At 41.4% G+C, this 14,639-nt stretch overlaps 1 protein-coding gene across 1 annotated transcript in view; it reads right to left on the bottom strand.

Moving 5' to 3' along the window:
* The window catches only part of Pygl (glycogen phosphorylase L), a 36,303-nt gene extending 30,258 nt beyond the window's left edge, over positions 1–6,045 (bottom strand). The window contains exons 1-2 of the mRNA XM_026391033.2: positions 5,638–6,045; positions 565–666 (exon numbers count right to left, since the gene is read on the bottom strand). Coding sequence (XP_026246818.1) covers positions 565–666; positions 5,638–5,880 — 345 coding nt within the window. The 5' untranslated portion in view covers positions 5,881–6,045. The remainder of the gene's footprint in view (positions 1–564; positions 667–5,637) is intronic.
* Between the last annotated feature and the right edge of the window lie 8,594 nt (positions 6,046–14,639).

A 14,639-nucleotide genomic window follows, 5' to 3' on the forward strand; every position in this document is an offset into this window, starting at 1 on the left:
CTCTGTTTTTGGTTGAAGCCTGAGGCTCAGGAAACAAACAGTTAAATATATTCATAAAAACAAATTAGTACATTGGGGCTAAGACCTCAGACTTTTCCTTTAGGGAGGAAATACATTTTACATTATCACTAAGCAACAGTAAGACAAAAGGATTTTAAAACTTATCATTTTCTAAATTGCCTTTATACACTGATAACTGTCAAACTATGATCAGTTCATAAAAGCGGACTCAAGACCAAAGTAAAACTTGCAGTTCACATAGCAGAGACTTTCAAAGGCTTGTTCAGATGCTAATTTCTAAAATGTAATTTTCGGAGGAATGCTGTCAAAGACTGATTGCAAAAAAAAAGTTCTCATGCATCATAACTAGTTCACTAACTTCTTTTTCTGGTCCTTTCTTTTATGACAGAGATCACCAGTAATGTCTGTTTCTAATAGTTTGTAATGACTATCCCCATATCAATGTAGCACATTGATAGTATATGTGCTATGTTTTGAGAGTTCTTTAAGTGAACTTGAAATTTAAAGGGAGAGGATGAGAGAAATGAGATGGGAACAAAGTACCTGGTAAATGGCCTCATCACAGGCATTTTGCAGGCCAAGGTTGATCATGGTGTTCTGTAATGTCCGGCCCATGTAAAATTCCAGGGAGAGGTAATACACTCTCTAAAATAAAGAAAGGAAAGGTCATGTTTCCACTACTAAGCCAGCCATCCAAACACAAGGTCATATGTTAGGTCACCAAGAAGAAACAAAAGAGGAGGTAGGTCTACTTTAACACAGCTGCAACACATATGTATGATCAGATGCCTAAGATTATTCCTGACATTGGTTTGGGAAAACCATTTATACCATTTTAGCAAAGTGTTCAGTATTTTTTTATCCTCAGGGAGTGGGGAAAAAGCAAGCTCATTCATCCAATGACTTGGATTTAATATTTTGTGTTTTCCCCCCTCCTGTTCAAGAATCTTACAAATAAAGCACACTTTAGACAAAGAGAAGTTAGACTGCCCCAACTCAGCATTCCCTTTGAAGGCGAGGGTCAGGTGGACTAGCTATGACCAACCATCTAAAGTCATGCAAGACATACAAGGACCAACTCCATAGATATGCCTAAAGCCTTTCACATACAAACATAGTTTACTAATTAGGAAAAGGAAAAAAAAAGAATCCACGAGTAATTTCATTATCTATTTTTACAATATCTTATTCTACTCTCCATTATCAATTATGTTCTTCTCCATCAGGTATAAAACAACAAAAACCTGTAAATGCACCAATATAAAGTCACCTCAAATTTTAGGTGTTCCCTCATTTCTATAAGAACTAAAAAAGAAAAGTGTTTGGTCAACCGGAAAATATATAAAATTATTAATAGAGCCCAGGATTATAAATATGTTACATAACAATAAATGACACACATATGAATAAAATATTATTTGAAAATGTCAATTTAGAAGTTTCACTCTTTCATTTTGTGAAACAACTGAATTTTGTCTTCACATGGGTAGCAAGCATCTCTGCCTTAGTGAGGCCTCTAACACTCGGTCCTCATTTTTTATCCAGGTTGTTTGAATGTCTCTCATGCTGTTATTAAGGCCTCACCAGCCTGTCAGATGCCTTCGTGGGACTGGGAAAAGGCACCGTTCCTGGGCAGACTGAGGCCACACAGGGGCAGGGCCCACTCAGACCTCTGGCTGGTGTTCTTACACACAATGCTACGGCTGTTAGAGGAAACTGTATCTCAAGCCACAATGCTCACTTGTAGAATATTAGCACAGACTTTTTTTCATTCTTCCGTATGTATTTTCATTATCTCTATAACATAACCACAATATTTTGCCATTTTGTTTAAAGTTATATATAAAAAGCTTATTAATAAATACAGTATATATGTAATGAAATTGTGAGGTCATCACCCCAGGAATAATGGCTACATTTATATTAAATGTCTTTGCCTTCCTTTTTTAATGATTCCAAGTTAGCATGGACTGAAGATATATTAAAATATATAAAATATTAAGAATATTCTAAGATATTTCTAGGTCTTCCTTAAAAAAAAAAGAGGTTGTTTAAACACAGTAAATGAGAGTCCCTTCTTACATGGGAAATATTATAAGGATAGAAATTTTAGATAATTTCCTAATTCTCAAAAATAGTTTTTCTGAACCCCCTCTGAACCTTACCTAATATTTGAGGGGAAAAATACACACATATATTATATGTATTTTTTATATTATTATATATATATATATATATATATATATGACCTTGAAAAATAGATCTCTGTCATCAGTTTTTAACATTCTGAGTTTGAAAAAAGAGATTTAGGTATGTTTACAAAGCATTTGGAAATGTAGGAAGGACTTTGAAAAAGAACTATTATTGCCTAATAGCAAAATATTTTAGCATTTCCAAGATACTTTATAAAATATATGCATGTGTCACTATTACTAATATTTTATGTATAGTACACAAAAAATGAACATTTTCAAAAGGCTTGCAAAGATAAAGAAGACTTAACAATAACCAGAGTTTTGAAGTATTTATATATATATATTTATAATACATTTTTTAATATTTATTTTTTTGTTTTTTTAGACGGATACAATATCTTTATTTATTTTTATGTGGCACTGAGGATCGAACCCAGTGCCTCGTGCATGCCAGGCCAGCGCGCTACCACTTGAGCCACATCCTCAGCCCTGTCCTGTATTTTTATATTTTATTCCCAGAATTAATCAGAGGAACTGGTACTTCTGGGAAGACATGTGGAACAGGTGGTAACAAAACTGAGACTTGAAGGAAAGGCAAGAATGAAACATAGACATGGTGGGAAGGGCTTCCAAGTAAAGGGCATAGAGTGAGCAGAGGCCCAGAAGTGGAGTTTGGTGGAACATTAAGGTAGGCACTGGAGGGTAACACAAGATGAGCTGGGAGAAACAAATTCACCCAGATGGAGAAAGGGTTTTAAAAACTTAAGGATTGGGCTGGGGATCTGGCTCAACATCCCCAGCCCCAGATGATGTACTTTTAAGTCATGTTCTCTTTTAATAAGAAACAGTTTATCGGGGCTGGGGATGTGGCTCAAGCGGTAGCGCGCTCACCTGGCATGCGTGTGGCCCGGGTTCGATCCTCAGCACCACATACCAACAAAGATGTTGTGTCTGCCGAGAACTAAAAAATAAATATCAAAAATTCTCTCTCTCTCTCTCCCTCTCCTCTCTCACTCTCTCTTAAAAAAAAAAAAAAAAAAACTTAAGGATTGTGGCTGGCTATGGGAGCCCATGATAACTGAGCAGAGGGCAAGATGTGTTACTTTAGGAAGCTTAGCAGAACTACAAGGCATGGAGTAGGTGGAACTGCAAATTCAAATGCCTGCAGAAACCAGGCAGAGAAAATAAATGAGGGTCACATAAAATGATGTGGAATACTAGGCAATGAACTGGTGTGTGCAAGAGTTCTGGCCCAAGGCACTGAATTTAAACTGGTGAAGGCATCTTGTTGGCCAAACAAAATATGTCTACTAGCCATAGCCAGCCCCATGCTGCCAGCTGTAGCACTTCTGAGAATCAAGGTCACCACTTAGAGACCCACTGCAACAGAGCTGTAGCCAGGGCCTCAACTAGCCAGCAAGTGAGAATGGAAGAGAGTGGGTAAGAGGGTAATTTCCAGGGAATCTTCAGATATCAACAGATTTTGGTAACCCACTGAATAGTGAATACCGGAGGAAGTCAAAGGTAAAGCTAAATTTTGCGTCTGGGTTACTGTCAAGATGAAAATGCCATTAAAACTAGAAACACAGAGGATAGGGCAGGATTAGGAGGAATATGATTTGAGTTTTTAACATGTTGATTTTGAGAGAGAGGAGGAGATTTAGGAAATGTAGGAAGGAGTTTGAAAAGGAACTTAGAGATCCAGGTTTATGATTCATCAGCACAGATACTAAAGAGCAAGGGAGATGGGAAAGAAGCTTGGACACATACTGGCTCTACATTGTACAAGGGCAGGAACCATCTGTTTAGTTAAACAAGACTGTCATGGGCACTTTGTAAACACTTGTGGAATGAATCATGTTCACTGTTGTACCCTCAGTGGATCAGAATACCTGCCTTATACTTTTACTCAAGTAGGAAAGGAGAGCCCACACAATGAACTAACCAAAGAACCAGGAAAACCTATAAAATACCAGATGAGCCACTGGAGGAGAAATATGCAGGGCTTTACAGGAGGAAAAAAAAAAAGAAGCTCATTATGCCACTCTTCAGCTTAAAAATTTTAACAATCATTTTAATGCAGGGGACAGTATGGTATACGTAGTAACATCCCTTTTGTGTAAATAGAAAGGAGAGTAAATAAATGTATACACAAAATGTTTTCTAAGGATACATTTAGATTTATAAGAACACATGTTAGCATTTTGATATATTTGGGTGGTTGGCCAGGCATCTGGGGTGAGCAGTGGCTGTCTGAAAGTGTTGTTACAATTGTAACTTCTTACTATTAGAATCTCTCTCTCTCTCTCTTTCTCTCTCTCTCTCTCTCTCTCTCTCTCTCTCTCTCTCCTCTTTCTCTCTCTCTTAAACATTCTATTGTTTGGGGGCACTGGGATTATGGATCATTTTTTCTTCATGCTTTTTACATATTAAAGATCCTAATAAATATTTACATATTTTTCTCATTGTCTCCAGGATGTATCCCAATCTTTCACCCTTTCCCATTTACTCTAACCAGCTTTTCCAGTTTCATCTTCCAAGATGAACTCAAACACACCCTCCTTACAGCTGCCAGCGGCTGTCTCTCACTCTTACTCTGCACATAGTATCTCTCCCTCTCTCTACCCTGTCCTCCCCGCACCCTCAATTCTTCCCACCCATCTCTTGTCCCCTTCCCAGATTCTCAGGAAAAGAGAGTGGGCTCAAAGCATGCTAAGGGACTCTCCATTCCAGCCTCCACGAAATTGATGAGCTAAACTCCTGAAGAGCTTTCCTGCAGCTCTAGAGGTAGGTCTCCAGCGGGTAGCAGATATTTCTCTTGGAGGAAGTCCAGGAGCTTCACGCCCCACTCATCAGAACTGGGGCAGGACCCCTACCCTTCCCTCTGCACTACAGTTACGCATTCTCTTGGAGAAACCTGGAACTTAAAACTATTTGAAGGAACTCTATATTTGTGTGTCTTCCCTAAACACTAAGCTCTGCCAAGGCAGGGCTTTTGTCTGTTTTATTCAGGGCTGAAGTCAGGGGCATAAATTGTTCTTGGCAGCCCTGACCAGAGGCGCCGGTGACCTCTTAATTCAAATGCTTGGTGTAGATGCTCCAAAAAAGTTTGTGAACAAGAGATTGCTAGGCTTTTGCTTATCCAGCGGTCCCCGGGTCGGACAGTGTAGGGGTTCCGGTGGGGCGCTGGGGGGCAGCGCCGCAGAGCCGCGATTGGGGTGCCGGTGGGGTGGTGGTAGACGTTTCCTGGTCTGTCCACCCACAGCTCAGACACGTCTTCCCGGGACTCTGGGGCAAGGGCCAGGCGCGCAGGGAAAACCCGCTGGGGGTATCCCTCTCGACTGGCTGCAGATGCCACCCCCCTCCTCGGCCCGGGACGGGGAGGAGGCTAGGAGACCCCCTGCCAGCCCGCCCTCCCTACCTTGGGGCACTTCTCATAGTAGTACTGCTGCGTGCGGATCCAGCGCCCCACCAAGTGGTCGCGCACTGTGTGAGCCAGCGCGAAGAAGTAGTCGCGAGGGGTGGCCACATTGCGGTCCTTGACGAGCGTGAAGTGCAGGTGTCGGTTGAAGCCCTTCTTGAGCTCGGCCACGTTCTCCACGCCCACGATGCCGCGGATGCTGATCTGCCGCCTCTTCTCCTGGTCTGTCAGGGGCTTCGCCATGGCTGCGGGCGGCGGCGACGCAAGAGCTGGACCTGAGGCCGGAGGCAGCTGGCGGCGGGACAGGGGCGGGGCCGCCGCGCTGGCCGCTGCTTTTGAGGAGCAGGAAAGTTTGGGGTCCGCCCCTCGGGGCGGCACGGCCCTCCGCGCTCCCCCAGGGTTGAGGCTCCAGTCCACCCCTAGGCGCCGGGCGCTGCCCAAGAGGAACCGCGGGGGAGGCGGGGTGGGCGTGGGCCGGGGACGGCCGAGGCTCTGGGCTGTTTACAGGGACCGTGTGCAGGTCACGTAGCGCTCGGAGGCTTCCTTCCGGATCTGCCAAACTTGGGAAAGCAGGGTTTGTTCTGGCTCCCTGCTACAGGTCCCAGCGCCTCCAGGACGCGGTTTGTTGGCAAACTGTCGTTGACTGATCTGTGTTTGCTGTGCGATTATTATTATCTCCCACCTGGGATCTTGCTATAACTTCAGGTTGCCCCACCTCCCTTCCCATTCCTTCGCGTCGCTTCACTGTGCCCCAGTTGTTCTTAGTTTTTGAGGACAAAGAGACTCGGGTTTCTGGTCTCCTAGAACCAGTCTTGACCTGCCCCTAGCACCTTACCACATTCTGTAGAGATGGGTCAGTAAGAATCCGTGAATCCAGGAGTCTATGCTTCAGATTAGACTGTGTGCCAGTGGATTTACATTATGTTTGAACTGAACTAGAGAAAAGAGGAGGGAATGTGTGTGGAAAATGAATGATCGCTCATTGGGCCAGTTTGCGTTAGTCACATAAAACAAACTGGTCTGTGGCAATCTACAGGGCAGGCTGATCTTTGCTCTGTTCACCTTCAGCTCCAGTGGTATCTGTGGTGTGTGTGTGTGTGTGTGTGTGTGTGTGTGTGTGTGTCTGTGTGTGTGGTGTGTGTTTACACCTTGGCAAAGGTAAACAAAACACATGGAATTTTAGGAGGTCAGAGGGTTTTTAGCCAAAAATTTGATTATTTTGAACTAATGCGAACTCACCATAAAAATCTAAGTTTAAATCCCATAGGTCTGGCCTCATTTCCAGACTCCTGGTCCTCCTTACTTCCGGGGCTTAGACTTTAGCCCTTGGGGCAGAACTAAGGCTGAGGTGGGCTTTATGCAATACCTACCCTATTGACAACCAGCAGAGGAAAGTTGGTAGGAGAATTGAGGATGAGATGTGGATTTGGATGAGTCCTGAATTAAGAGAGTGGAGTGAAGCCCTGTGAGGGGAGCCTGAAGGAGAAAGAAATTCTTTTGTTGCAAGTTTTTTTTTTTTTTTTTTAAATCAGCTTTGAATACCCATGGAATAGTCACAGCATTATGCCAGTTTTGGGTCATTCACATATTAGTGTGATATACTTCAGTCAGGTCTAATAGCTGGATGGAAAATAAGGTAAAAGGCTAAGTGTCAGTAGATATTACTCACATGGAGGTCTCTAAGCAGCAGAAGGCAAAATAAAGTCTGAGCACTTGGATGGGGAGTGAGAAAGTAGGATACAAAAGAAGAGAGGGAAGACACCAAAGCAAACTTATTGTTTCTTAGTTTTGCTTAAGCCTATTTCAAGTAGGTGCATCCTAGTCTCCTATGTACTTAGATGTAGTGAATTCTTGTTGGAGGTCCAGGTTAATGATGAACTAATGCACATACTATTTTTTTGATTCCGCATCCAGCCAGTGAGCCCACTCTCCTGAATTGAACATCTCTCTGTGGAAAAAACTGTCAAATGTTCTAACCATCAAATTAGAAGTTCAAACTGTAGAATGTGGGGAGGGAAACTGGGGTATAATCCTGTGTTAAAGGGGATATAAAAGCACCAGATGACTTGGGGTACTAGTAGATTCAGTCTTCCAGACACTAAATCAACTGCCTAACAGTAATTCCCTTCTCATTTCCTTTAGGTTTTCTGAAAAGTCTTTGGTATCAGCATTTGTTAATCTGCATTTTAAACAGAAGGTAGAAGAGTCTTTTTTTTTATTCTAGGTTTTAGTATCTAACTAGAATTCAATAAATTGTATTCTAATTATTACGAGTGATACTTTTCCAATTTTTGTTCCAATATGAGCCTTATTTTTCAAATTTTCAGTTAAAATGAACTTTTTTCTGGAAAAATCATATAGATCGGGTGGTACATGACTGGGGCAAAAAAAAAAAAATGGTACATCTATAATTGAAGTTTGAGAAACCAGGAGATTGATGGTCACTGAGGTCCCTTCAAAGTCCAACATCTGATCCTTCTATACTAGTTCAGAAACCTGAGGCCTCAAGAAGTTAAGTTACTTGAACAATAAGATCAATATCTTTAAAAACCTCTCCTTTAAACTGGGTGCTGGGGCACATGCCTATAATCCCAATGAATCCGTAGGCTGAGGCAGGAGGATTGCAAGTCTGATGCTAGCCTTGACAACTTAACCAGACACTGTCTAAAAAAAAAAAAAAGAAAAAAAGAAAAGAAAGAAAGAAAAAGAGTTCTGGGGATGTAACTCAGTGGTAGGAACAGCCCTGGGTTAAATGCCAGGTACCAAACCAAACACTAAAACCTCTCCTTTAGCCTCTTCCCTGACTGAAACACTAAAAACTATGGGTGCCTGAAAAACCATCAGATTTAAGTGGTTCACATGTTTACACCACCCTCGTTAACAATGACATGTATTATTCCTGTTTCTTCTCTACTGCTTCCTTGTGGCTTCTGTAATGAAACAGCATTTGTGAATAGCTGAACAAACTGTCCAAACCTCACAGGACAAGCATAAGCTCCCCACTGTCAGAAAAGAACCAAGGTAAAATGTGTTAATTTGCATCCTTACAGAAGCAGATGCTAAATAGGGTTTCAATGTGAAAAGGTTTTATAAGGGCAAATGTTTGTGGGAGAGACATGAGGAGGGAGCCAATTTAGACCAGGAGAGCAGCAGACCATGATGCAAGCTAATGCAGAGGGAAGAAGAGAAGGAGGGGAAGGGAGCGGGTCATATCCCAGGCTGCCCTGTAGTCCTGGAGGATCCAGCAAGGTCACTGGGTTGTTCTGAAGCCAAAGCCAGCAGTGGGAGGAGTCCCTGGTTCTTTGCTTGTCATTGGTGGAGTGTCCCCAGGGAGACTTGACCTCTGTGCAAACACAGCAAGGCTATCTACAGCCCTGGGTCAGTTATACTCACTACCGTTGTGTGTGTCTGTGAGACCCATTTGGTGGTTATAGCAAAAAGATACTATTATCTACTGTCTCAAAGCAGAGCTTATTGTGCTGATACATCACTTCCAAATTCACCAGGGCTGTAACTAGCATTTTCCAAAGGGTTCTGGTTAGACTTTTACATACATTACCTCATTTAGTCCTCTTACCAGCTCTGTGAAGCAAGATCTATTTTTCTTTCCATTTCACAGATGAAGAAACAGGCTTAGAAGTTATGTAGCTTGCTCAGGATCTTCGCAAGTGAGTGGTAGAAATGTTTTTCACATCCTTAAACATTGATTTCACTCCCCTGAAACAGGATTTGGGATCTGTTATGTAAACCCAAATTCAGACTGCATCTTAGCTAACCAATTTATCTATTCATTTGGTTGTTTTGGTTTTTTTTTTTTTTTTTTTTTTTGGTACTGGGGATTTAACCCCATACCATTTGCCACTGAGCTACATCCCAGGCCTTTTTAATGTTTTTATTTTGAGACAAGGTCTCACTGTGTTGCTTAGGGCCTTGTTGAGTTGCTGAGGCTAGCCTTGAACTTGTGATACTCCTGCCTTAGCCTCCTGAGCTGCTAGGATTACAGGTGTGCATCACTGAATGCAGCTTCACTTGGATTTTTAAAATTTTTTTTTATTTGTTTCACTTAGTTACACATGATAGTACAATGATCTTGACATATCATACATTTGAATCAGATGGGATTCACTTGGATTTTTGTGTGTGCTATTTGTTGACCTTTTGGTCTACTTTTTTTGGGATTGAACCTAGGGGCACTTAACCACTGAATCACATCCCCAGCCCTTTTTTTTTTTTACTTTATTTAGAGATGGGGGGGGCATCTCACTGAGTTGCTTAGGGCCTTGCTAAGTTGCTGAGGCTAGCTTTAAAATTGCAATCCTCCTGTCTTAGACCCCAGACCCACTGGGATTACCAGTGTGCACCACTGTGCCCGACTTGGTCTACTTTTAATCAGTCCTGGGTCCAAGGAAATGCCAGATGCCCAAAGTGGCCCCACATACAGATCATTTACATCCTGGAGAGGGGAAGTGTAAAAGATGGGCTGAGCATTATGCCCAAGGAGTAGAGGTAAGTACATTTTGTTCAGGTATTTTTAATGTATGAATTTGTCAACCAAGGTCACTATCCAGGCTCTGCTGTTTTGAATATTTAGAAAGATGACTCAGAGGCTGGATTGATTATGCTACGGAACACCCCACCACCTGCAGACAATGTGGCTAACCAAATTGCCATCTCTGTAATTGGCTGTGACTTCGATCATTCTCTTGCTACTTGAGTATAGTTGGCTTGTCTTGAAGAAGTGGATGTTCCTGGCACTTTTACTTCCTGTCATACTTGATTTGTTCATTAGTACAGTAGTTTGGCTTGTTAAGAGTGGTCTAGTGGGAATTCCTGAAAAGCTGGAAAGTTTTACAACCCACTTTTTTTTTCCCCTGTCTCTCAAATCATGGACAGTCTCAATATGCCTGTTGTGGAAGATGCTGACACCAGAGAATCAGGGCTTCAATTTCAACTTCTGCAAAGTAAGAGTAATGCTCCTTGTCCTTTTCACTCTGCAAGATGGCTTAGCTTAGAAAAACCATGAGTAGAGACATGAGAGGAAAGGCTAAAGGCATTATGGAAAATGTAAACTTCTGGGAGAGGATTACATTTTGAAGTATTAATTTTTGATTTTTTCCCAATATTTTACTTTTCCCCGAAGTGCTTATGAGCTCTGAAGAAAGACATGAACCTTCCTGGTTTGAAACTGTGCGTTAACATGCAGAAGTCAAGAATGAGGGGCAAGGGTCTGAGGAGAGTGAGGTGGTGGTGAGAAGATGACATAGGGATATGGGGAGAAGAGAAAGAGCACCTTTCAGAGTGAGGAGCCTGAGACTTGCTTTCCTGAGGAGGCAGCAGAGATCACAGGTAGCCTGAGTATCTCAGAGAAGCAAGGGACCTTATCTCCATTTCCTAGGAAAATCCAGGGTAGGTAGTAGGACCCCAGGGAGAAAGTGTCTTCTTGGAGACTCTCAGCAATCTGGATTTAGGCATGTTTACAAGGACTCCCTGTCTCCAGGGAGACTCAGGGCAGCCACTGGTTGAAGGCTGATTCAGAGAATACCCAAGTGGTCAGAAAGAAAGTCTGGAGGCATCCCATCCCCTATCCCAGCCACTTGACACTAGGGCACCCTTGCTTGGGGGACCTGAGTTGAGTGGACTGATTGAGATCAAAGTTTTCTCCTTCTTGGAGGACTCAGAATAATATAAAAGTTATAAACTGTGTGCCTTGCATAACAGGGTCTGTCTACTGCATGCATTTGCTTCACCCTCTGGTATTACTATTCCTGCAACAAGACTCACATTTCAGAAAAGGCTTTCAACCGTGTATGGGAAAGAATGAGGAGATTAACTCTGGGAAAGTTTTGCAAACCGACATGAACAAATCCTGACCGAGGAAAGGAAGTGAAAAATGTGCTAAGCACAGGGTTTCAGCAGACATGCTCAAGGGATGGCCCCCTGTCACCTTGACCCTGGGCTGCTGTGAAGTAAACTTCTCCTGTCCGTGTATTGACCTGCCCTTTGCACGCAATCGATTAATTGCCGGAATTAGCCATACAAAACAAGCAGTATTAGTTTTCAGAATTTTGATCCAGGGAAGGGGCAAAACCTAAAGAATCAAAACTCCAGCTTCTCAAATGCCAAATACTTTAACTTAATCAGAACTGTTTAATTATCTGCCTTTAAAGCTCTAACTAGTAAGATGCTTAGATACAGATGGGTTACATTTATTAGCTTTAAACCTCCAGAAATCCAAAGAGAGAATGGTTTTCTCTCAATTGATATTTTCAAGGCTGGGCATCTGGGTGTTATATTAAAAGCTAATGTCGTACACAGACTCAGGACTCTTTTTTGTTTTCATTTCTTGTTGTCTTAGATGGATTGTAATTTGTTAAGCGAAGCTGTGTATAGCCCAATTTTCAAATTCAACATTTCAGCTTTTTTATTTATTTATGACAATATTTGTTCAGCACCTACTATGTGTGTACAGCATTGTGCTGGCCATTTGGAATATATTAGTAAATCAGATTGACTATATAGAAACCAGAGATGTTGTCACTCCAGGGCTCCATTTTCTGGGAACTGTCTTTCTTGTTTTCTTACCCTTTCTGCCTTATACTTAAATTATAAGTCCATATGTTTATTTTGGGAATTGTCACTTTGCAACCTGACCTAGGTTTTATAGCTGTACTATAGGACTCCACTATGGTCATATCCTGGGTGAGAAAATGATCTGGAAGCATTTGTCAATTTGGAACATCGACAAAGCAATCACTGAATGAACAGCAATCATTAGATATACAAGGCTCTGTGTTTGAAAGATGTTTGGTCTCTGCCTTCCCCAAAAACATTAAAATTAGTTCAAGGTACCACATTCACAAGAAAATACAAAGTAGACCATCGGACTATCATAAGGAAAAAACAAGTGTCCTAGACCTGAAGTGCTATCTAAGGTCACAGGAAACCAAATGAAAATAACTGTTTCTCTATGGAAATCGTTAGTAAAAGGCAAAAGATTTATAGGATCTGAAGAGAAAGCAGAGTATTTTTTTTCTTCTTGGAAGTTCCATTTTATTACACCACTCTCTTGAATTTAGAATATCTTCGTCATTTAATCATAATACATTTTAAGATGAAGATCTGGAATTGCACACTACTCCATTTCATGAGATATTTTTGATGAATGGTGTATGAACTGCAGAGACAGGCTGGCACCAGCAGGTGGAGGAATTCGCTGTTGGGACACATTTCAGGGAAGCAAGTGGTTGCGGATGTGATTGTAATTTTAATCATGCTTTAGTTCTCTCTTTGTTACAGATATTCATGCACCAAAACCCTTTGAAAGAATGACCCATAATATGAAGAAAATAAATGAAAATTGTTTTCTTATCATTTTATCCAGATTATAAGGTAGATGGCACTTTATCTCTCCCAAAATCTTACATATAAATATATTGAAGTTTAAAGAAATCATTTATTTTGATAGAGAACACTGGAGAAAATTTAAAAATGGAAAAATGCATGGGATTTTAATATTTTTATGCTAGATTTAGAAAATATTCAATGTTTGATATATGAGTGGCATGGGCCTGCCAGTCAACCATTTCAATTTACAGGATTAGAATAACTACAGGGGTCTCTGCTGGGGTCTAGCACAGGGCTTCAAGCCTGACTGGGCACATCTGTGAACTCATGAGACAGGCCTGAGTGAAGTCAGCGTGCTCCAGGGAGATGGAGTCATCTGGTAAAGATGTTTGGTCATGCCCATTGCTGGAATACAGATACACATGGGCAGTTTAGCCATCTGTGTATGGCTCTCAAGGGATGAGAAGTTTCCTAGGTGAGAACTCAACCTAAAGGCAGATATAGTTGGTGCTTAGCTTTACTGGGAAACAAATTAGTTGTCAGAGGGAATCCCTGAGTCTGGTGATGACATTATGGCAGTTTCTTGACTTTGATCCTTGGTCCAGCTATCTGGAAGTAAGTATACCACAGGGGTATATAGGGCCGTCTTCTAAGTTTTATATAAAATACTCAGATCCCAAAAACACTGTAGTGCCGTCCAACAGGAACAGGTGAGTCATTCATTGTCTTCTATCCTCTTCTGCATAGCTTGGAGGAGGGCCTGGGTGAACCCTGGTGCCTTGGAAGAGGATGTGCCTGCAGAGTGTGAACACATGGGGACACCTTCTGGACACTCCCAGAAGTGCAGAACATGGGATATGGGGCACTGAGGTTTTGGTAAGGCAAGTGCAAGCAAGAACGAGTGAGTGACGTTCATGTTGGATTTTAACGGAATGTCCTCTGATTCAGACTCAAGAGGACTGGAGAAATATGCATGATACATATAGATCAGATATGATATGTCATATATATATATTATACATTATATATGTAGCCATCCATGTTCTTAGAGATATTTACTAGTTGAACTTAAATAAATGGTGCTTCTTAGGATGTATAAGCTCTCTGTAAACCTCTTTTTCTAAGGGATGGTAAATTTTTTATAGGAGTAAAACATCTACAGACAGGTATATAAAAAGTTTGTAGTACAAATGAATGACTCATGTAAACCCCACCTACACTGAACTGTAGAATGTTTTGAGAATCTCAGAAGCTCCTCCTGTGCCCCCACTTCTAGTCATTCTTTCTTCTATGGGTAATTGGCACCCTGATTTCCAATGCTTCAAATTATTTTGCCTGTTTTAATCTTTGTATAAATGGAATCATACAGCACATCTCTATTTGTCTGACTTCATTTCCTCAGTATTTTGTTTGAAGTTTCTTTTATCTTCCTGACAGACACGCTTTCATCGTGGTCTTGTAGTCTGTTATATGCATGTAGCACCATTTTATGTATCAATTTTACTGCTGATGAACATTTGATTTGTATCCAGTTTTTGCTTTTTATGAGCAAAATGGCCATAGCCACTTTTGCACATTTTTTTTTCTTCACACATTCTCTCGTTTCTGTTGGGAATAAGATTACTAGATCTGATATATGTTTAATGAGATCTTTTTTT

The sequence above is a fragment of the Urocitellus parryii genome, chromosome 6 (genome assembly GCF_045843805.1).
Source record: "Urocitellus parryii isolate mUroPar1 chromosome 6, mUroPar1.hap1, whole genome shotgun sequence".
Lineage (NCBI taxonomy): Eukaryota > Metazoa > Chordata > Mammalia > Rodentia > Sciuridae > Urocitellus > Urocitellus parryii.